This window comes from Juglans microcarpa x Juglans regia, chromosome 6D, assembly GCF_004785595.1.
Source record: "Juglans microcarpa x Juglans regia isolate MS1-56 chromosome 6D, Jm3101_v1.0, whole genome shotgun sequence".
Lineage (NCBI taxonomy): Eukaryota > Viridiplantae > Streptophyta > Magnoliopsida > Fagales > Juglandaceae > Juglans > Juglans microcarpa x Juglans regia.
The window spans coordinates 22,945,029-22,970,281 of NC_054604.1; the positions used below are offsets into that span (position 1 = coordinate 22,945,029).

Genomic DNA, 25,253 nt, shown 5'->3' on the forward strand with positions numbered 1-25,253 from the left:
AAATATCTTATTATTATTTTTATCTTATTTGTTTTATTATTCAATATTTTATAATTATTATTTTTATTATTATTCACAGAATATCTTAAAAAAGAAAAAAAAAAAAGTGCCGAAGCAGACAACATCCAAAACGCGCTATGCAGAGGATTCAATGAAAACGAGGAGAGAGGGATGTTGGAGAGGTTGAAAGGTCTTGCTCTGGTCTTTGCCTTTGTAGAACACTTGGTCCACTTCCGTCGCTTTCAGTCTCACCTTTTTTCCGTTTCATACACGACGCTCTCTCTCTCTCTTCTGTGGACATGGTTATAAAATATTTTACTCATTTAACTTCGTCATCTCATTTTATATTTCCCATTTCGTAAACAGCACGGCTTTTCAAATTTCCATTCAGCTATTGAGTTGGTTCCGGCTGTTTTATCTCTCGTTTGTCTATTCATATGCTACAACCTGTCTTTCTTGGTTTTTTGTCTATTCACACCTTGTATTAAGCTTATCTTGTAGAGTTTTTCTTCTTTTCTTTATAATTTGCGAGTTTTTCCTTCGTCTTGCATCTGTAGGAGGTCCAATATTATTGCTACCTGCTACTTTCCCTTGTTTCCTTTCTGGGTTTTCCTTTATCTTCTCTGTTCCCATCCATTTCAGCCTCCAAATTTAGCACTCGCTCTCTCGCGTCATAAAATATCCTTTAATTGGCTGACTCTTTGGATGAGGACACCAGTAATATTGCTACAACAGTTCGGATTCGGCATTTGATTAAACAAGCTAAAAAAAATGAAGTGTTTCTTCGCCTTCAAGGACAAACTCAAGAACCAGAGAAGATCAAGATCCGCTCCAGAGTTGCAAAGCAAAAGTAAATCAGATAGTTCGGCTGTAAAGCGAGGCACCAAGTCATCCAGTTCATTACCATCGCCACGGAGCATACCGGAATTGTACAAAGCAAGGGAGCAAAAGTTGAGAGTTTTCACTTACAACGAGCTGAGGGAGGCAACGAATGGTTTCAACAGGTTGCTAAAGATTGGAGAAGGTGGTTTTGGGAGTGTGTATAAAGGCACTATTAAGCCTTCGGATGGTCAAGGCGATCCAATTGTGGTTGCCATAAAAAAGCTTAACACGAAAGGCTTGCAGGTACTGGCTTTACCAACTTTCTTAATAACTGCAGTTGTAATTTTTTTTGGCTTAAGAAATTGAATTTTTCATAATTTACTACTAGGTAATAAGAAATACGTCAATTTGCTGCCGCATTTTGTTCTTAAGATAATTAAGACCTGACAAAAAGAATTGAACTTGAATGAACCACTAAAGGTGACATGTTAATATGGGTATCAAGGTTAACAGATTCCGCGGCCTTTTGGCTTTCCCCTTTGTAATTAGGGAAAAAAAATGTTATGTTCTCCATACGTGTAGTTAACTTAAAGATCAATGGTGGTGAACTCTGGTTTTGGGATTTATGCTGCTATGCAGTGTTGGTTATGTATGAGTCAGGGAAAAATTGCTAACATGAGCGAATCAGTTGGAAAGCCTGTGTTAATGACCTAATATTGGGCTAATTAACCTATAACGCATGAAAAAATGTTTGGCTGTCTTCTTTTAATCAGTTATGGATGTTGCGATTTACATAAGACTAATTTGTTCTGGAGAGTGTGTTGAATGAGGCAGGAATTCAGTGTTAATACAGAATTCAGTAAGATTAGAGAAGCAAAGTTCTGTACTGAGGAAAAACATATTGATTTAGACTAAGCTTTCAATCAATATTCACATACCAAAAAAAAAGGGCTTTGCAATAGTCAAATGCCCCTAGCTGGATGATTGATGAACAAAGTTGATTGTTAGATGTCAATTTCTAGCTGTTGGTGTATACTCTGGTGTGGATTTTTAATCGTACTGGGATATGCAAAGAGGAAGTAGGTGAGTTGAAGCTTCAAGAATTTGGTAAAATCTGATCTTTTGCTTCAGAAGTTTGATTCAAGGTAGAACTTTAAGGAAGCAATCTGATGCCATTGCTTTCTTTGGGCCATGAAGTATGGCATAGAGCTTTTTCCCCTGTTGATTTCTGCATTCCCTAAAATTTAGCATGGCATGCAATGGTTATGGTAGATTTGCTACAAATTGCAGCAACTGTAACTTCATAACCATCAGAAACTTGAGTTTCTGCTGAGAGATGATCCCCTAAAACCAAGTGAATATATAACTTCAATATTTTTCTTTTAATATCATGATGCTGTTAAAATTAGTTGAATTTTTTTCTCATTGTTTTTGGAGTTCCATATTTAGCTGTCTGTAATAGGAAGCCAGTGATGCAGTTGTGCAATGACTCATTTGAAACAGAGAAAAAAAGAAATTGCAGAGTTGTATTTATATAAAGGGGATATTCAAGGGGTGTGTATATTGATGGCTTATGATAAGGTGATCATTCATCTTGTTATCTATTGCAATTATATGCACAAACCATATTTTAACATGTTGTTGTGGTAGACGTTGGGGCAACTGACTAAACAATAGATAGAATTTGAATCATGTTCCTTCGATGAGATCCTAAAAATATCCTCATATCTGTTTGTGACAGTACGTAGTCTTCAAATGATACGAACAACAGATTAATGTTGCTTTGAAATTCCTCAAGTTTTTTTTTTTTTTTTTTGTTTGTGAATGGGTTTTCTGCTGCCTTGATCCCCTTTTCTCCTACTCCTTTTTCTTTTTTGTTTGGTATATAGATGCATGAGCTTGTAAGCCCCACTGAGTTCCCCTCTAGAGCAGACAAATAGGGCTATAAGTTGACTGTTTGCTTGTAATACCTCTGATAGAGTATATGAAGGTGGTGAATGGGATTCCACGTTTCTTTGGGAGGCAGAAGTTCTTGCCTTTTATAATGATTTCAAGGGGCTCGAATTGTTATATTGAGATGTCATTTTGGTTTATGGTCCCAAATGTGGCTTGGACTTTCCTTAGGTCATTACAAATGATATCAAAGCCAAATCCAACCAAAAATGTGGAACTTGAATCGTGTCACCTATGATGGAATAATTTGAAGAGGACGTAGGAGATTTAAGGGGAAGACTGTAATACCCTGGATTAAGTATATGAAGGTAGTGAATTAGATTTAACATTGCTTGGAAGGGAGAAGTTCTTGCCCTTTATAATGATTCTAAGTGGCTCCATTTGTAATATTGACTGGTTCTTTCTGAGTATGGACCCTACTGTAGCTTGGGCTTTCCTTGGGAAATTACATTGCTATCTTGTTCATGATGTTATCTTCATTTTGGTTATTATTACTTGCACTGTCATGCAGATGAAAGCCTGTTTCTTATTGTTAGTGTTTATTTGTCGTAGGGTCATAAAGAATTCCTGGCAGAAGTTCAATTTCTTGGTGTTGTCAATCACCCAAATCTAGTGAAACTTCTGGGATACTGTTCTATTGATGGAGAAAGAGGGATCCAACGGTTGTTAGTGTACGAGTTCATGCCTAACAGGAGCCTTGAAGCTCATCTTTTCAACCGGGCATCTCCCACATTGCCGTGGAAAACAAGATTAGACATTCTCCTTGGTGCAGCTGAAGGATTGGCTTACCTACATGGGGGACTGGAAGTTCAGGTATTTATTTAGCCGACACTAATTTACAAATTTATCGCTTATCAATATGTGTGTGAGTAAAATATTAAACGATTTAGGAAATGGAGTCTCAACTCCCACATGCTACTTTTGGCTGTTATTTTTATTTTATCTTTCTAACCACACACACGTGTGTGTATTTATACATCCAAGAAAAGTAAAAAGAAACATATTTCAGCCAGTTGTTTGGTTGGTATCTCTAGGGGTTTTGGTTTGCTCAAACTGTCCCATTCTTTAGAACCCTACCAGTCTAGGGTTCGAAAGGCTTGGTCTTCATACATGAGGCCTTGGGTAGAGCTCATTAGGTGGTAGATTCAGCTTGTTGTCTTTGTAATTTATGCTCGTGGAATAGCTGTATTGGCAGGGATACATTTTATCGAGTCATTGATATGAAATTTTTTACTCCAATACGTATCGCATCTGGAGGCACAACTTCATCCTCCGAGGATGAAATTTTTTAAATTTTTAGCAAAAGATGGTATCAAATTGACGCTGCATTGTTTCATGATACTCTCTGTTGATCTTACATGTGATATTGAATAGGACTTATTTCGAGTGTTATGGAACTCATTTTGTGAAGTAATATACACAGGTGGAACCACTAATTTCCATCGGACTAAGTGATATTTTTTCCACATTGTAATTTCATTTATCAGCACCAGATTTTTAATCTTTTTTCTTACAGAAGAAGCTTATAAAGATAGGATCTTGTCAATTCTATATGAATACGTTATCGTCCATTTTTCGTTATGCTTCATATATTTTGGTGCACCCATTGTATGCTCAATATTTCTACTCTTACGACTTCCAAACTGGGAACATAAAAAGATAAATTGTTGAAATTCATGGGGACCCTGAAGATGATGTTACTGACTTTAGGGGGAGGAAAAAACACACTATTGACCATAATGGCCTTAAGGAGCCAAGTGCGGTAGAAGATGCCTGCTTGTATGGAAGGAACCAGGGGGCCCTCTACTATTTTATTTTTTAACTAAGAATGGGGATTATACTCCCAAGTCCCATTTGGCCCCCTTTGTTGAGAAGTACTGGTTCTGTCCCCCCCTGCTTGTTATGGTGGTCCCAACCCTCAGGGGCTTGAATTCTGTTGTCACCTAATTTTGCCCAATCTCTAACAATAAAGCCCCTCTCCTCCCTCACTGCATGACGTAAAAGAAAAGAGAAGGCAGCAGTAGATGACAGCCTAATGGTTTTTGTCAATATTTTTCATTATTTTGAAGACAATATCCTGATCTATATTTTGCTAAGATATTTTTGTTTGTTCTGATTGAGAAGGTGATATATCGAGATTTCAAGTCCTCAAATGTGCTCTTGGATGAAGACTTTAAGGCAAAGCTCTCAGATTTTGGGCTTGCTAGGGAAGGGCCACAGGGTGACCATACTCATGTATCCACAGCGGTAAGCAGGTCATAGGTGATAGATATATTTGAGTGACATTCTTGCAGGCTGTAAAAGTGGCCAATTCATTGACTTGACATTTATAATGTACAAAGCCATCCTTACTTGCATCCTAGTTAATGTGGCTCAGTCATACTAATTTGGGTATGTTCTAATTAAACAACAATGGATCAAATTATCTAAAGGGACTCTTTACTGGTGCTTAATGTGATAAAGGGACCAATTAATGGTACCATTTTCTTTTAATCATAAATGCTGTGAATTCTTTATGTTTATTTGGTAGGGTTCGTTAGGTCTCGATCAGGTTGTAGATAGCTAGTCCATCTTATGGTTGCCAACCAACCACCACCCCTTCACTCTCCAATTCAAAAGTCAGCATATCTTATCAAAAAGTCCTTAATAAGAAGCATGGGGTTGCTGGATCTTACTGTGTACGACGAGTTTTATTCTGCTACTCCCATGGTGACTTGATTTTTCTTTATTTTGTTATCAGGTGGTGGGGACATATGGATATGCTGCCCCAGAATATGTTGAAACAGGCCACCTTACAATCCATAGTGATATATGGAGTTTTGGTGTTGTGCTATATGAGATTCTCACAGGTAGGCGAGTGTTGGAAAGAAACCGTCCCACAGTGGAGCAGAAGCTTCTAGAGTGGGTGAAACAGTTCCCGGCTGACACTGGTCGGTTCAGCATGATAATAGACCCGAAACTCAGAAACCAGTATCCTATTGCTGCAGCTCGGAAAATTGCTAAGCTGGCAGATATCTGCCTAAACAAGAATGCCAAGGATCGGCCGGCAATGAGTCAGGTTGTAAAGAGCTTGAAAGAAGCAACACAAATGTCAGAAACTACTGCTGGGAATAGTAGTTCTAACTCATCTGGATCAAAAAGTTTCCAGAGGAAACCGAAGTAGGATTATAAAGAGAAGTTTGTGATCACGAGGAACCCGAAGAACCATGAACTTTTTGTTTCTTAATCTCTCAGCATTTTTAGGTGGTTTAAAAGCCTGGATAGCAAGCATATTTGCGGCACACCTTCTATTCCTATTCAGGTTTCGAGACACCGACAGCATGTAGAATTGGATGGTTATGGGAGTTTTTGATCGATTCAACTTGGTTTAACCATGCAAAGCCCTGATGCTTGCTCAATCATCTCTACCTTTTTGTTCCACACTTTGAAATTTTTGATGCGATGATGAAAGGAGGTGTATAGATAATAGAGATTGGTATGTGGAATGGTTATAAAATCTTTATATTGAATTTTGTGTTCCAACTCTTGTGAGTTAAAATGCAACATAAATTTCTCTTTTTATATTTTATATTGGAGCAAGTTATTGATTTCTTCTTTTCATTGCTAATGATTTCTAGTCTACCAATAAAGAAAGGTATTTGTGTTCCATTAACTTCTATTTAGCCATCTGAGACTGTTGAGTTATCAAAATTAGCCATTCTCTTTGCCTATTGTTGTTAACGTCAACTCCTGGTTTCTTTGCAACATATATTGAGGGACAATGATGATCACGTACTTGAAGGAGTTATTAGCTTAAAAACCATTTTGGTTGATTTAAATTTTCTTGTACCAACCAAACACTAAAACCTGAAGATTTATTTTTTCGTTTTTTCTAAACAAAGTAATGCCTCGTTTGGTTACGCAGTTGAGATAAAATGAGATGTTTTATTAAAAATTAAATAAAGTATTGTTATTATATAATTTTTTAATATTTTTTTTATTTTAAAATTTGAAAAAATTGAATTGTTTATAATATTTTATGTGAGAGTTTGAAAAAATTGTAACGATGAGATGGCCAGATTCAACATCTGCTAATTGCATATACACTTCACTGATGCTCTTCATTCATCAATACGATTTACATGCATGGTTAGAAAAGTTGGGGGTGGTGTGAAAACAATTTCAGCATATAAATAAAAAAGAAAAATTTAAGAAAAAGAAAAAGCAAATGTCCGACCTGCCGGATTCGAACCAGCGACCTAAGGATAGCTTTCAGGATATTCCCACTACAGTCCTCCGCTCTACCAACTGAGCTAAGGTCGGTTGATGTGAAGACGATTCCTATAATATTATTTTACTTAATTAATCAAAAGTCATCTGTCGGCACTTCGGCTCGGTTTGCCGTTTTCCGCCATTCACTAGAGTTGGGTTTAGATGTCCAACTGTCAAGTGGCGTTGAAAATTGTGTTGGAGGATTATAAGGCATCAAATGCGGCCGGATCTTTTTTTTTTTGATAACAAGACTGATTTCATTAATCATAAATTCCACTTACATCAACTCAAGCTAAAACCAAGAGATAACAATTACAACATGAGACTATATAGGAAGGAAGGCACTCTTTTCATCAGGTCCATATATTATATACTATATATTACACTTATTTTTATTTATTTATTTATTTTTGTTTTATTCTTCTTAAATTAATTGATTTATTCTTCTCATCATTCATATACTACATATTTGTTAAGAGAAAAAAATAAAAAAATTATATGTAGTGTGTGGTGTGAGGATGATGCATATAATTTTTCTTTAATTATTAGACATAGAAAAATGGAACAAAAAACGTGACATTGAACATCTTGGCTGTATATCAAGAAAATTAAAAGCACCTGATGATTATATAAAGGAACTTGATATCCCTCTTTTACTGGTTGAACGAATTTTATGATTCAATACAAAGAGAGATGGAGTATTGAATGTTCATTCAAGTCATATTGATATTGTTCAAAAATCTTATATTGACAATATAAAATCAAGTAGTAATATTATGGGCTCCTCAATCTCCCCTTCTTGGTCACCGGCTGGGTGTAAACGAGCTGGGTGTAAACACTAGTCGAATTCGGATTTGTCGTCGAGTTGGATGTTATGTACATTTACGAATAACTTATTTAATATTTGAGTGAACTCAAATTTATTCATGAGTTGCTTTATTTAGATAAAATAGATTATATATCTTTTCAAAATTTGATTTATAAATTTCGACAAACAAACTTTAACTTTTTGTTAGTATTTTTATAAATTAATATAATCTAAATGATTATATTTGTAAGGACTCAAGTAACATGTTTATTGTTTAGTAATAGAAATATGATTTCCTCCAACTTCTTTAAATATTTAAGATACTCTCATTATGAATACAAATAATACTGTACAATATAATATATATGAAATATTCAAGTTTATGTGAACTTATACGAGTAGGGCCAAATTTTATACGAGTTATATCATTTAATAATCGATCATAATTTTATCGTAACGAATAGCTCATTTAATAAACAAATCGAGCCAAATTCGGTCGATTTCGACTGGCTTATTGAGAAGTATTGTTTATTTACTGCCCTATTCACTCTCTTTGCTTTAATTCTTTCCCCAATCTTTCACCTTCCATCTTGCCCCATGCACTCAATATTCTATACAAATCGAGAATTATTTTTTGCTTTGGATCTCGATCTTGGTGACCTCATTTTGGAAACCCTACTGTGGGGAAAATGGGCAATATGACTCTCTCTTTTTTCTTTTTTTTTTTTCCCACTTGTATCTTGGGTTTCATTCCGCACATCTATACTATTTGAGTAATACACCACACTACCATTTTACTTTCATCTCACTATGTAAGATGTGACACATTTATTACTATTAGATGATAAATAATCATCTAATAAAAGATTATCCAATAGTGATAAATATGTCGCATATTACATAGTGGAATGAAACTGAAATGGTGGTGTGATGTGGTGTATATAATTTTCCATACTATTTTATTTTATATATTAATATAGAATATCGAACATTATCCAGGGAAAAGAAGGTATAACCTTTTATCTCGCTTCGTTGGGATAGATGTAAATATGAACTTCTTAAAGAGTGATGTTTTGGTTTAGGATGTTGAAGATTAAAACATCTAACTGATCTCCTAAATGCATTCAGTACTGACAATTGAGTAAACCTTCTCCGGTGTCTCAAATATCTGGGCCAGTCCAATTCATGCAGAGGAGAGCGAAATAGGTTTAGCCATACGAGCTTGCACTTTAGTTCAAATTAATAGGTAAAATTAAAATGATGTATCTGTTATTTAGTTAAATGTGATGCCACAACCTTTGTTTGAGACTTGGTGGAGATCGAAGCATCGAGACATGCAACATTAAATTATATAGCCCGTACATGAAAAATAACATACAATGCATCTAACATGTTTCTAACAATATTAATATATATATCGCAGAGGAATAAGTTTAGCATACAACCAAAGTATCAAAATGAATTAAAACACCAAAATCAGTGAGTGACATTCATACATGACATGCTTGTCTTGAAATCTATCAAGTAAAGCATTAGAACCGAAATATAAAGCGCGCATAACCATTGTACTGGAGTATTATACTCCTTAGTTACGTCATAACTTCAAAACATTTTCACAAATATCATTGGCATAAAGGTAACATCAACTAAAACCAGCAAGCATAATTCCATCATTCCAACAAATCCAAATCCATCCTTAGTCCACTTCATTCAAACCGGTTTGCCCTTCATCATCCTGATTGGCTATCTCCTGCTCCGTCATAACTTCTACTATTCCGGGTGGGAATGGTAGTGGGACTACCACAGTGGGATTTTCTTAAAATCTTAATAAGTTATGTCACAAGCGTACACAAAGATAAAACATAAACATGACTGATCATAAATATGAGCATATATGCATGGATATGAGCTTGTTTTGCAGAACTTTATGTTTCTCCTATCTAGATTCCTCACCATCTTTCATAAAACATCATAACATACTTTCTTTCATAAGACATCATAACTTAATTTCATTCATAAGACATCATGTATTGTCTTTTTGTCTTACTTATGATACCTCATGGCTCCCCATTAAGATTGTGTGCGCCTACTGGTTATCTTCACAACATAGCAGGTAACGCCAGTCTGTGGCTTCATCTCAAGAGATAATCAGGCTTCACGAAATGTCCTTCATCATGAGTACTCTAGCATACCTACTAGTAAGAGTGCTCTTACCTTCGCTCTGGGACCGTTACTATCCCATTCGAAGTTGTTGACTGCTCTTCGTCAACTCAGGGAACTCTACTCCATATTTACTCACTCTAAAGTGAACATGAGAGTTCCACTAGGATAATCTCTCATCCTAACTTGGGTTCGTGAAAAAATATTTTTGATGTTGAGCTTATGCTTCATGACACGCATTCATGTTTCAATAGTTTATTCATAGCATAGTATGTGACGATTCATAATAACAGATGGTGTTAATAACAAAATTGCAATGTTTATACAAAGTCATATAGATGTTATCTAAGTGTAAGTTAGAACCTAACTTACAAATACCCTGTCTATGGATTAATCTCCGTGGCCTAAAATAAAAGATGCACTAAGGTTAGAGGTTTCTAATAAATCATGAAACTAAATAAAAACCGAATCTTTCACACTTAGAGAAAAATTTACATTTATATTCCTCAACTCTTCAAAATTTGCAAATATGCCTTTAAACTTTCAATAATGGCAATCTAACCCCAAATTTTACCAAATTTCATGAAATTATCATTCTAAATCCATTTATGTCCTTGAAATACCATTTTTAATGCTTCACACAAAAAATATTTCTAAATTTGAAAGTTTGATCAGTTTTCATTAAATGCATTTAAGCATATTTTCTAACTTGTATCCCTTCAACCGAAAATGAATGCTTTTTTTAACTCTAAGAAAGAACTCAATAATATGTTCATCCTCTTGATTTATGCAACATACGACCAGGTCTAAGGGAAAACATCAACTAACACATATTTAGACATCAAACATCAAAATTGAAACTTGAACTAATGTCTCTTGCTTCTAATGTGCTTTTGATGCTTAGATTATCAAGGTAACTATCATTTCCAAAAAATAATCATGATAAAAATAACTTCTTGAAGACATCAAATCCAAATTAGTTCTTCTACGTATAGTCGGGAGGTGTAACCACGGGAGAGTCGCTTGCCACGTCAGCCTACCACATAAAAAAAATGAAAAATAGATGAAAATAGAAAGCATCTGAAAATAGAAATTGAAAGAAAAAGGAAACAGATGAAAACAAGAGCTCTTCGTATTTGAAGGGAGGGGTGATCTTCGTGGGTCTCATCTTTGTCTTTGTGGGTTATGGTCTTCATAGGTAGATGAGCTGCTAAGAGTAGAGCCCTTTGTGGGTAGATGACTGCGTTTATCTTTTTTCATTCTCTAATCTCTACTGTGGATACATTTATCACGGCCTTCAATAGCAGTCAATCATGCTTTTACTTTTGGGTTTCATTTGCGGTATGCGGACACCAAAGAGGTAGGGTCTATCGTCTATTACTATAATAGTGGGAGATGGGTTGTGCTGATGAAAGTGGAACTGCTATGCAAGTGGGGCTTCAATCTGCTTTTAGAGTGAAATCAAAGAGCCAATCGGATATGCAAAATTTCATTGCATCTTAGATGGGGTTTCTTGTTCGTCAACTACCAAAAAATTTGAGTCCTGGAGGCAGTGAGAAATGAGAATGGTAACAAGAGACCTCGTGAGAAGGAGAAATTGAAGGGAGGGAGATGTGGGTTTTGGTCTTGATACGAAACACACCATTTTACAGCAAACACAAAACAGTGCGCTTCATTTTCCACATCAGCCGCGGTTTCCCGGCCCGCGGTTACGCAGCCCGACTGCGTTTAGCTTTTTTCAATCCAAATATGTATGTAAACCAAAATATATTTTGAGAGAAAACCATATACATTAACTAAGGCTAATATGAGACATGCACTTGACATACTTGAACATATAGCATCTTATACTTTGAGTTAAATAGTTTTTCTTTTAGACCTGAACCATGCAAGACATTTGCAAGCCTAATCTAAATCCTTAAGTATCATATCATCCATAGTACTCCAACATTTATGAGAATCAAACTAACAATCAACAACATTCAACATCAAGATGTTAACCGAGACATGTATTAACTCCAAATGACATTCTAAACTATACCACTTTAAATCTCACGCAAGATCCTTATAACTAAACAACAAACTACATATACAAGGTCATATATGTATATGAACACACTATTAGAGTCATAAAAATCCAATCTTTGCAAAGCTTTAACTCAAATCATCAACACTAAACACATCGATGCTAGCCGAAACTCAAAGCCAACATAAACACCACAATTCAATTGTTTTCTTCTAGAAAATGCTTCCATTAAAACACTAATAAACCTTCTTACATCTATTGAGAGGTATATAGAGAGATATTACTTACCAAGCTTGATAACCTTGAGGCTTATACTCGATTTTCACTATACTAACCACTAGTTGACTCCCTCTCGTTTTCTCATAATGTGGATGGTGAGTTTGCGCTGAACTTTGTGTGTTTGTGAGAAAGAAGAGTAGAGGAGTAGGTGAGAAGGAACTCTCGGGTTGTAGTACAGAAAGTGAAGTAGAAATAGTAGAAGACTTAGTGCATATCGCCCGAAACTCTCTCTCCACAAGTATGTGTGTCCTTTAAGTGTATGGTTCATTATATATTAAAGAGATGATAGTTAAACTTGTGAAATGATGCAGAGTGCCGGGCACCTTGCACATGTGAAGGGTCAGAAGTAGTCTCGATTTCCAAAGGAAAACTAGAAACTAGTTGCTAGTTGCTAGTTTTTACCAAACCCGTCCAACTCTCCCTCTTTGTTTTTGCTTCCTTTGATGCTATATGTAAAACTTGGGGGCCAAGCTGATTGCAGATGCTGTCCTTAGAGCTTCCTAACATGAAGATAAACAACTAAATGATGAATAAACGGAGGCTTTGGCATAAGAAAAGAAAGAAGAAAGTTGAAGGGAAGGGTCAACTAAACACAACCAGCTCACTTCCTTCAATCAAACTTTCTCAATCTTTTGGACAAGCAGGGACGAATTCAGTGGGGGCCAGGGAGGCCATGGCCCCCAAAACCATGATATTTTACAATAATTTAATCTTGTAAAAATAAAAATAAAAGAATACTAGATGTGAATTTCTTTAATCTCAAATATGTTTTATTCTCTACAAATCATATATATACTCATTGATTCATAATGTAAACTCAAAGTTTTTAATTTGATTTATTATTTTGTATGTATTTTTAAATTAGTTTTGAATATTTGCTAGTCTATAATTATTTGCTAATCTGTATTGAGAAAGAATGAGATAATTAATGATCTTTATTTGATGAAAGAACATTGAGATCAATTAGCATGTTAAATGCTTTTATTTATTTTAGTTTACTTATCCACGCTTTTAAATAATCTTTTAATTTTTGTTATATACAAAATTTTATATATTTTACGGCCCCCTCTACATAAATTCTGACTTCGTCCCTGTGGACAAGTGTAGGGCTATATGATCCAATGGTTAAGGTATGCTTATAATGCTCTCTTTCAGACGGCCAGCTACCTATTGAATGGTCGACAGATGGTTTGTGTTGCACAAGAAAAGAAATGAAAAGAAGGCTGAAGAGGAGGAAGATGAGTCAAACATATGTCTCAAGCAGCATGAAGCTATCATCCAAGTGATGCTGGATGGAACTTTCAAAGTTAATGAGGTGGCAAGTCCTCATGCCACGTGTTACCTTGACCTAATAATCACTGCAGAAATATGATCTTTAGAGATAAAATTTTTTAGGTACGAATTAAATTTCATCCATAAAAATACTTTGTATAAAAAAATGGAAGCAATTTTTTACGCATTCGAATAGATAAATATTTGTACGAACTAGATTTTCTGGGATGAAATATAGCGTCTAAAAAAACTGTTCGAACATTCACAAACACGTCCGAATAATATTCTAATTCACGTTCGAATGTATACATAACTGTTCGAATAATAATCGTGGCGGGAGAGTATAGACAATTGTGCCGGAGGAAAGTTAGAAATTGTTCGAACGCGATATTTAATCATTCGAATGAAATTTTTGGTAGGAAATTATAAATAAATCTGGCGGAGATAATTGCTATACGGTTCGAACGTTCCCATACATGTTCGAACAATATTGTAATTCACGTTCGAATGTTGACATAGTTGTTCGAATAATAATCATGGCAAGAACGTATACACAATTGTGCCCGAGGAAAGTTAGAAACCATTCAAATGCTATATTTAATCATTCGAACTAATTTCTTGGTGGGAAGTTATAATAAATCTGGCGGGGATGATTGCTATAGCGTTCGAACAGTACTTTTATGTTGGAATGGAGTTATAAACTATTCAAATTCTCATAAGATTCATTTGAATGGTAGCGTAGACAATTGACATAAGTTTTATTATAAAAATTTATTGAAAGAAATTCAAATATTTTAAAAATAAATATTATTTGAGTCTATTAATTATCATTTTCAAAAGAGGAAAAATCTACCTATGCGGATTTATTATTGTTTATGGTATATTAAAATATATCATATATGTCATCCTAGGAATTTTATATAATTAATTTAAAAATTAATTAATAACTTTTGTTATGGTAAATAAGAATCTGCAATGTAAAAAACATTACCTTCTACGGAATGTCATTTTTTATATTATCATGAACTGGTAAGTAAAGTAAAGAAAATAATTTTTGATAAGAAACAAGCTAGCTACTATATGTAACAAATAAAAACGATATAATAATTAAAGTGACAATGTTTGATATAAAACAAAAAGTCAAATCCAAAACTCAAAATTGATGTGTATGACTATCTAGGTCCTCTTGGATCGCAGTAATGCATCCCTCAATATCTTGCAATTGAATCATGATAGGTGCAGTGATCCTCTCCACGATCCTCTCCATGTCTTGGATCAAAAGTGAGTGATGCTCCTAGAGTAAGGATCGCATCTCTGTGGTAGTAGCCCTTGCAGCCTGTCTATCAACATTTGCAAAAGTAGAAGCTAGATTACGCTCCGTGCCACTATCTTGTGCTCCTGTAACATTAATGCAAGCATTCTGCAAGTAACACTCGCTCTTGCTAAAGGTGATCTTGTTAAGGGGTCCGATCTGTGATTGCCTTTGCTTTGTCATTAGCATATCAACCTCCAATTGGATTAGGAGGTTAGAGATCATCAATGCTCCACTCGAACAGCCTGACTCAAATCAGATGCAGATGAGGAAGTATAAAGGGAGATCAATTGACTCTCCTTGTACTATTCGTCACATAAATCGAACCCATTTGATGCCAAAGTTAGTCTTGTGTTTCCTTGGATCAATATTATGGGAGACAATTAAATTCAGCATTTGAAAAAATGCGATACAATCAACCTGTTTGATTACCTTGCTGCCATTATATGGAGGAGCCGAATTTTCATGCATCAATTGACGAATCTCATTGTTCGTGGGATCGTCATCTACTGGAGCATCATCCTCGATGACATCTTCACCATATGTCCCTACAACTGGTTGTTGTGCAGGGTATGCATCAAGCTCACTGGGGATCCCAAGAAAGTGAATGATAATGTTTTCTGAGATAGTAATATTCACTCCCTGAATAACGAACGAGAAGGACTCCTCATTAGCCTCTATTTGACCCATGGCTTGATAAAACTCATTGACTATGTCAGGATAGGCCACCCCCCTCTGCTAACAAATCGGGTCCCATCCTCTATCGTTGATAATAGAAACTAGGCTCCGTCCATCCCAGAAAAAGTCTTCTATAATGATCTATCGCTCTACCAATATTGGCCTCCTCATCTCACTAGCTTCACTGCTAGGTTGGCCCTCTCTCCCATGTTTTCCTCCAATGTATGCTATTAGTTTATTGTTCATAAAACGAATATAAATAAAATGGAAAATTCTAATTATATAATATACTGTGATGTTCGAACAGAAACTACTACGTTTGAACAGGAACTAATTTGTTCAAACTACCAGGTATTTAATTCGAATACTAAATAATATCGTTCAAACAATATTGATCCATGTTTGAATGATTTATACCCATTCGAACAAAATCAGGACTTGTTCAAACGGTGAATACGAATTTAGACAGATAAATATGCAGTTCAAACATTATAAATCTATGGCCATTGAACAGAATAAATGTTCCGTTTGAACGGAAAGCAAAAACTATTCAAACGGTTCGTCAGCTAAGTTGTTTCACGTTTAAAGACAAAAATGTCTGTTTGACAAATGCTCATTTGAACATCTTTGAAGCTATGCGAACGAGATCATCTATGAAGATCCATGGTTGAGTCGACTCAAAACCGAATGTGGAAACCAACGATTCATCAAGAATCATTGATTTTAAGCAAAAAAAATTAACATGGAGTGAAGCCTATACTTCACTCCTCCATTTCTATGGCCAAATGCCGTGTGTGGTGGCTGGAAAACACCAAAAAGGAGTCAGATTGGATTCCAAATCTGACCCCCATTTTAATTCATTTTATCAAAATTGCAAGCACATAGAGACATTGTGTGATGGGCCATACCTCTTAGATGGTAGCAAACGGTTGATATACAGTAGAGTTGGTTGTGAGTGGTGGCGTACGACAGAGAAGGGGTTTCGAATGGCGGTTCGTATGAATGTGAACCACTCGACATTCAAATTGGGTATTTTGTATCGAGCAGTCACGTTCGAACGCATATTTTCCATTTTGAAAGAGATATCTATTTTAATTTACTTGTTTGAACAAATATTTGGACGTTCGATCAGAGGCTTTAGATGTTTGAACTATGTACGATCCCATCCGAACACATGGATTCGTGAAACTTCAAGAATAAAATATGACGATTCATTTGTGTCGATGATCCCGGTCCATTCGAATAGGCCCGTACTCAGTTCGAATGACTATATAAGTACACTATATAATATAATACTTAACTATATACTACTAGAAACTACTATATACTATACTATATACTATACTACCATTAAACATATATATATGTTTATAGTAGTATGCTATATATGTAGTATAATATTTAACTATATATTATATTACTATATACTAAACTACTATAAACTACTATATACTAGACTATATACTATACAATATAGAATACTACCATTAAACAAATATATACTATGCTATATACTACTATGTAGTATATTATATAGTTATTTTATTCTTGTTAAACTAATTGAGTTGTCATACTTCTCAATTATAAGATGATAGCTTATATGTTACTAGTGCTTATACTAGTGTTATCATACTATAGTAAATAAAATACTAGTTGTATTATAGTACTAGTTATAATATTATATTATAATTAGTACTAGTCATTTTATACTAGCTATAGTATAGTACTAGTCATATACTAACACTCGTAATATTGTATAACACTTACACTAACTAATTATATGATACTAATGTCCATTATAATATAATATAATAGTACTAGTTATAATAATTTATTTCAAAATTATTACTAGTCATATTATACTATTGCTACTATTATACTATATTGTTAGTAGTATACTAGTAAAAATATAATATTGTATATAGTGCATACAGCTGCACAAGTTATTTATTTGAAGGAAAAATATTCCATTCGAATAGAATATTATCATATTCGAACGGTCTGGAACTATGTTCGAACAGAGACTCTACTGCATGATAAGTGCATTTGAACGGAAAGGATTTGACGTGTTTTTTGCGAGAAAATTATCACAAAATCCATGGAATCTATTCCCAATCGAATGCAATTTTACGGCATTTGAACATAATTGGATAGGCGATGTCACATACGCAAACCAAAGTTTGAGGGAATATGCTGAGGTATATTCTTTTCAATCTGTTCGAACAGAGTATAACTTATTCGAATGATTCTTTGTTGAAATTAAGTGCGCGGAATGTACGGCACCATTCGTAAAATTTCATGTTTGAATGCATAATAAATAAGTTTTCGAATGAGGACATTAAACTTAAATCGCCCAGACTTCCTTTGACTTCAGAATTAGACATAAGGATTTTTGGGGTGCCAAACAGAGTTCCGAGGGGGGGGGGGGGATTTTTGCCTTTCAGTGTGTTTCAATCTTAGTGAGAGTGAGAGGTAGAGAGAGATTGAGATTTCGTTCTAGAGAAGGAGTTTGATAGAGCCCAATGGTATGTATTGAATAACTACGCAGAGATTAACAACTACATGAGGTTAGTGATCTGTGCGTATAAAAATAAATTAAAAGTTCTAGAATATAATATAAATGATATGAATTAATTGTTAACTTGAACATGTGCAACATACATATTCAATTACTTTGAATGGATAGTGTAACTGACGTAGAAAAGAAGCACAAAGAAGAGTTCACCTCGTGTTTTAAACAGACAATATTAGTAAATAATATCCTACTATCTACGAATTTCATATCACTAAAATAGAAATTTTCCTATCTAATACTAATATCACTGAAATAAAATTTATCGATATAGGTTGAATCAAAATATGGTGATAATTAAGAAGAAATCTCAAGTGAACTGTATGCTTTGACATGTGGTCTCTCCAGACGAGCCATTCAATACTCAACATGTTTGGTGAGTAGATATAGATTTCACACGACTGATAGAGAATGGTATAGAAAACCTCAAAATTGTGGGGTCATAGTCGAAGGAAACCATGGGGAGGAGAAAAATTACTTCTTTGGAGTTGTTGAAGATATCATTGGGTTAAAATTACGTGGAGGGACACATGGTCTAGTTGTTAAAATGTAATTGGTGGGATGTCTCAACTCTTAGATTAGGAGTAAATAACAATGAATATTTTGTTAGTGTCAATACATCTTGCAAATGGTATGATGAGAATCCTTTCGTTCTCGCTTGCCAAGCAAATCAAGTTTTTTATTTAAATGATCTGGAGTACGGAAACCCATTGTGAGTAGTACAAAAGTTTTCACCAAAAAATATATATGATTACATTTTAGAGGCAGATGAACAACATGAAGAATTTGATGGTCCAACAAATGAATAAGCATATCAAGAAAATAAATCAGACATCAATTTATTTGCTGATTTTAGCTAATATGACATGGTTCCATTGGGTAGAGAAGATGTTGAACCAGAAGTAGTTGTGTAATAGTCGGCCCAGTACGAAGCTTTGAATTTTTTTTATTATTATTTTATATCAATGAAAGGCCCACTTAGAATTTAACAAGTAATCTTGGAATAGGCTATGAGCCCAAATTTATTTTGACAGAGTAGGAATTTTACTGGCCTTGATAATTAAGTTAAAATATTCTAATGGGCCAAGTGGGAATTGACCCAAGAAATCTATGGGAGAAGTGGATTATTTTAGAAGTGAGTCGAGGCCCATTAGTGTTGGTTAAATACTCAACTTATGAAAACACAGTTAACCTAAAGAGATTGTTTCGATTACTCTAACTTGCCCAGCCATTTTTTTTAGTCTTTATGTCACCCAAACAATGAGTCCAAATATTTCAGAAGTGACCCAAAACCCAAGACCATGAACAAGGCACATTTCCAGACCATGCAATGCACGTCTCCCTTTCCTTTCCTTCTCTAGGTTATACAAGTATAACCTCACATGTACATAGAAATTGTTAAGAAATAAAGAACAAATGGAAGCGGAATTTTAGCAATATAGTGACACTCCCGTGAGGGCATTTGTCCGGTGATAAACAAAGCGAATTGAGTGCATTCATTTGTGCACCAATGACCCATATTTATAGGCCATCATGCACCGGTTGGTAAAGGGCACATCCATTGGTTAACTAATGGTAACCCAAAAGTCACAACCTTAAGAAGTGACACAACCTATTGGCAAAGGGCACAACCATTAGTAAACCAATGGTAACCCAAATGTCACAACCTTAAGAAGTGACTGACACTTTACTAGTCACACACAAACTTTTGACTAAATCAAAAGGTTGTGTCTATTGACACTTCCTTAAACATCACCCCTCATGGGAACCATCACCATGTTAGAGGGTATCATTCCAAGGGGTACACCATTTGGTGATCACACTTCTTAGAATAACATCTCCCACTTGATCACACAAAACATTGATGATCCAGTTGAGTATTTTACCTTGGTACCAATATAAACTTTCCACTACTCAACTCTCATATGCTACTCTTGCAGATTGGCGTTAGAGCATGACAAGCCTCTACATGCACACGTTTTTGTCATTACCTTATCTGACCGCACCCTTTACCATATGTGCTCCCACTGATCACATATTATGGGTGACTTCATTTCACTAAAAAGAAAAATTTAGTGAACGACATCAATTCTCCATGATTGGATCAATTAATTCATATCTTGTGATTGGATCAATTATTCATTCCCCTGTCACAATTGACGACTTCAATTGAATACATAACACATGTATCGACCTGCGCTGAATTTTCGTTAAGTACTTTCTCTAGAGGCTATTCCTGAGGTTTTCCCTAATCACCTTATCAACGACTTTGTAAATGATTGACCATTTACTTGGGTAATCAAATCACATTTCACTAAAATTTTAATGAATGACACTGAATTTTTGTTAAGTACTTACTCACCTGAGTCTTTCCTTAATCACCTTATTAGCGACTTTACCATGATCAACCTTTTACTTGGTTAATCAACCTGCATTGAAATTTCGTCAAGTACTCACCCTAAGGCCATTCTTGAGGTTTTTCTTGATCACCTTATCAGTGACTTTACAAATGACTGAAATTTTCATTTGGGTATCACCATAACTCTAATTTTCTAGGCGTTCCCAGAATTTGCTGAGTTATGCATGTCCACCATGAGATTGCTTCACCTAGATTTCTCTCAATCTTATTCTAGTCACATGTTCTCTGAATTTCTCCAGAGTAAAGCTTTGGTCATCGGATCTGCTACCATTTCGGTCGAGGAAATAAAATTAACCTTGACCTTACCTCTTTCTACTATATCTAAAATATAGTGATAATGCACATCAATGTGTTTTCCCTTGAAACTTTGTGTTCTACTTTTTATCAAAGAAATGACAGACTGATTATCACAAAACACATTGATTGGTTCTGTGGATGTACCCAAATTCAAGCCTTCAACAAAACGTTTTATCCACACCGCATTACTCACTTTAGTACTACAAGCAATATACTCTGCTTCCATAGTAGATTTAGCAACACAACCTTGTTTCTTACTTAACCAAGAAACTGCTGTTCCACCAAATAGATATATATCCAGTTATGGATTTTCTATCCTCTATATCACTTCCAAAATCAGCATCACTATAGCCGATTAATTCTAGATCACTGTTTCCAAAGCACAATTTCAAATTTTTGGTACCTTGTAAAATCTTAATATATGCTTCACTGCTTGCCAATGTTCTTTACCTGTATTGGAATGAAATCTACTTACCAATCCTACTGCATGACAAATATCTGGTCTGGTACTTGTCATTGGATACATGAGGCTTCCCACAGCTTGAGCATAGAGAACTTTAAGCATTTTACTTATTTTCTCCTTATCTTTTGGGTACATACTTTTATTTAAAGTATGAGCTTTGCAAACAGGCATACTTAATGATTTATAATTTTCCATACCAAATCTTTTAAGTATTTTTTCTAGATATTTTTCTTGATCTAAATACAATAGATTTGAATTTCTATCTCTAGAAATTCTTATACCAAGAACATAGGCGGCTTCATCCATATCTTTCATTTCAAATTTAGATTTCAAGAATTCTTTTATTTCATGTATCATATCTAGACAATTACCTACCAGTAATATATCATCAACATACAATGATAATAATGCTAATTTATTATTATTTTTTCATATGTATACACAATGATCTAGTTGACTCATTTCATATCCCATTTCCAAAATGGTTTGGTGAAATTTCAAGTACCATTGTCTTGAAGATTGCTTAAGTCCATACAGTGACTTCCTCAACTTGTAGACTTTATCTTCATGTCCTTTAATTTGGAATCATTCTGGTTGAATTATAAAGATATCCTCTTTTAATTCACCATTGAGAAAAGCTGTTTTTACATCTAACTGATGTAATTCCAAATTCATCCTGGCAATAATGGACATGATGATCCTTACGGATGTGAATTTCGCCATAGGCTAATATGTATCCACAAAATCTACACCTGGTTGTTGAGTATATCACTTTGCAACTAAGCTTAATTTGTACCTTTCCAAACTACCATAAACTTTAAATCTTCTTCTGAGAACCCATTTACAATCAATAGTTTTTCTATCTTTTGGAAGATCTGTTAACTCCCAAATATTGTTTTTGTTTATTGATTTTATTTCATCTTTCATGGCCTCAAGCCATTTATTTGAATCAATAATATTGACTGTCTCAGAAAAATTTTCAGGATCATTATCTAAATTTTCCAAACTTGTATTTAGTGAATAATGGTCTTGAAATAATATTGATGGTCTTCTAGATCTTTTACTCCCACTGTCTCCAACATCAATATCTGAAGATTGATTTTCATCTGACTTTCTTTTATTTTTATTATTTTGGATTTGAATAATATCAACATTTTCATTGTCAGACTCTGTGGAGATCTATCGATTCTCTAAATCATTTAATAAATCTATCTGATCAACAGGAGTAATAAGGTTCGTATTTTTCAAGAAAATGACATCCCTACTTTCTATCAATTCTCTTTTTGAATGATAAAATTTGTAGTCACTTCCGTTTTCTACATACCAAATAAACTTGCATTCCCAGATTTTACTTTTTAATTTATTTCTTAGTGGCCTTGGGATAAGCACTTGTGTCTTACAACCCCACACTTGCTTACTTAAGTCTGGTTTATGTCCCGTCCATAACTCGTAAGGTGTAAGAGGTTTCGCTTTAGTTTCAACTCTATTCAATATATATATAGCAGTCGATAATGCTTCACCCCAAAAATGTATTGGTAGATCAGCATATGCCATCATCGATCGCACCATATCCAATAGAGTTCTATTTCTCATTTTTGCAATGCCATTCTGTTGAGGTTTATATGGCATAGTATAAATGTGTCTTAGACCATTCAATTTGCAGAAATTATCTAAAGTTTCAAATTCTCCCCCTCTATCACTCACTATTCAAACTTTTAATTGGTCTACCCAAGTGGGTTTAATTCTTTAAATTTCTCAATTGCTTTAGATTTATGCTTGAGTAAGTAGATATGTCCATATCTTGAATAGTCATCAGTGAAAGTAATAACGTACTCTATTCCTCTATGGGTTTTTATTTTAAAAGGTCCACAAACATCAGAATGTATAATTTCTAGTAAATCCATGGATTTCCAACTTTTTGAAAAAGATTTACTACTCATTTTTTCTTTGATACATGGTTCGCATATATCAAAATTATCTGAGTTAATTTGTGGTATTAATCCACTTTTACACATTCTGATCATTTTATTTTTATTTATATGGCCTAATCTTAAATGTCATAAATATGCACAATCTGTAGACACATTCAAATACTCAGAAATAGGTCTTTATTAATATCAACATTCAGTACATACATATTGTGATCTTTCACTGATATATTGTCCTTACTTATTACAATGGTTCCAAACTTAAACTCAACTGTGTAGGCTTTCTGATCTAGTACAAGCACTGATACTAAATTCCTACGAATATTAGGTACATATAAAACATCACTACGTAAAATAACGGATCTATTCACTTTGAATTTACATGTACCTTGCCCCAAGACATCGCAGTATGTATTGTTGCCCATATACACTTTGTGCTCTCCTATTTGTTTATCTTCAAGTTTGACAAACATGTGTTCCAGCATATATGTCTTGTTGCTGCAGAGTCAACCCACCATGAATCTGACGCTGGTTCTACTAGCATTACTTCTAAAACTGTCATCACAATTTCCTTACTTTCTTGTGCTTTTCCCTTATTAGGACATTGTGATTTGTAATGCCCTTTCTTTCCACACTTAAAATAGTTTCCAGAAAATATTTATTCTGTTTCCTTTTTAACCATTTATTTTTCTTAAACTGTTTTGGCTTCATCTTGTACTATGTAGAACACTTGTCTTGAGCGATCAATAAATTGGATGATTCACTATTTTTATTCCTTCTCTTCATCCTTTCTCCTTCAAGTACTAAAAGTACTAGAAATGATATTATTGTTACTTCATTTTCACTGTGTGTTAAAGAAGTAACAATATAATCCCAAGATGAAGAAAGACTATTTAGTATGGTTGTAACTTGCATTTTATCAGTGAGAGGATGACTGACATCATGTAATTCTTTTACAATTAACTCCATTTGAAGCATGTAATCACCATTATCATCATTCTCTTTCATATAAGTCCAGTTATACTTATCCAATAATAACTGTATATAAGTATCCGACCTTAAACCATACTTTGCTTCAACTGCATCTATAATTTCTTTAGCAGTTTCATAGTCTTCAAATAAAGGAATAATATGATCACTCATGCAATGCAAAATTAAACCTTTTGCCCATGCATTGTGTTCTATCCATTTATCTTTATTTGAAACGTGGCTCCCACTTTCACTTTCATCATTTTCTACAATTTCTTCCCATGGCTCTGGTGTTGTTAATGCATATAAGGTCTTTTCATAGGTTAGAAGAAAAGTTATATGCCTTTTCCAGGCTCAGAAATTTCTTCCATTCAGTTTTTCTATCCCTGAGGGATCAATACTTTTCTTTGGTGTCATGAATAATAAACCTTAAAAAGTAATCAACAAGAAGAATATAGAAATAATAAATGTGTACTATTTAAATATAATAGTTCAACTGTGAAAAAATTAAAACTATTACAAACTTAATAGTAATAATAACCCTTGTATTTAATCCAAGGTGGCAACCTAGAAATTCTCCTATATATTTTAAATAAGGAGAATAATGAAAGTGACGTCCTGATCGAGGATATCCATGACCTTTCCTTGATATTTCACCTTTTTCAAAGAATTTTTGGCGATAATTTTGACCAACAGGTACTTTGTAATGCTTTGGCTTGAAATTTAGAGCACAACGACTTTTAAACGGACCAAATCAGATTTGAAATGATCTCGAATGGCCCGATTGAACAAATCTGTCACGAACCGGTTCAGGAAACCGAGTAAACTGGTTCAGCTGGTTCAAACCGGGTTCTAGAGAAAATCTGCGGTCGGTGGCTCGGTCAACGGCTTGTTAAGCAGCTCGGCTCGAAGATCGGCTTGCGGCTTGGCTTGCGGCTCAGCTTGAAGGGGCAAAACGGTGTCGAAAATGACGTTGTCGGTTTTCTCTTTGGGCTGAACGACAATGTCATTTAGTCCATAAGGAATTTGAAATTCTTGACCGTT

At 34.5% G+C, this 25,253-nt stretch overlaps 1 protein-coding gene, 1 long non-coding RNA gene and 1 other non-coding gene across 3 annotated transcripts; 1 reads left to right on the top strand and 2 right to left on the bottom strand.

Annotated features, from left to right (window-relative positions):
* Positions 1 to 390: 390 nt before the first annotated feature.
* LOC121234494 (probable serine/threonine-protein kinase PBL19) lies at positions 391 to 6,343 on the top strand. Its single transcript, XM_041130440.1, has 4 exons — positions 391 to 1,125; positions 3,328 to 3,588; positions 4,900 to 5,022; positions 5,516 to 6,343. The coding sequence occupies exons 1-4, from the start codon at positions 772 to 774 to the stop codon at positions 5,936 to 5,938; spliced, it is 1,161 nt and encodes a 386-aa protein (XP_040986374.1). The 5' UTR covers positions 391 to 771; the 3' UTR covers positions 5,939 to 6,343.
* A 642-nt stretch (positions 6,344 to 6,985) lies between these two features.
* Positions 6,986 to 7,077, bottom strand: TRNAY-GUA. The gene is given in 2 exon segments: positions 6,986 to 7,021; positions 7,041 to 7,077. It is a non-coding gene; the product is annotated as a tRNA-Tyr (tRNA).
* A 2,568-nt stretch (positions 7,078 to 9,645) lies between these two features.
* On the bottom strand, positions 9,646 to 13,067 carry LOC121234452. The gene is made up of 2 exons (XR_005934402.1): positions 12,309 to 13,067; positions 9,646 to 10,134 (listed from the first exon to the last, which is right to left on the bottom strand). It is a non-coding gene; the product is annotated as an uncharacterized LOC121234452 (long non-coding RNA).
* Positions 13,068 to 25,253: the final 12,186 nt, after the last annotated feature.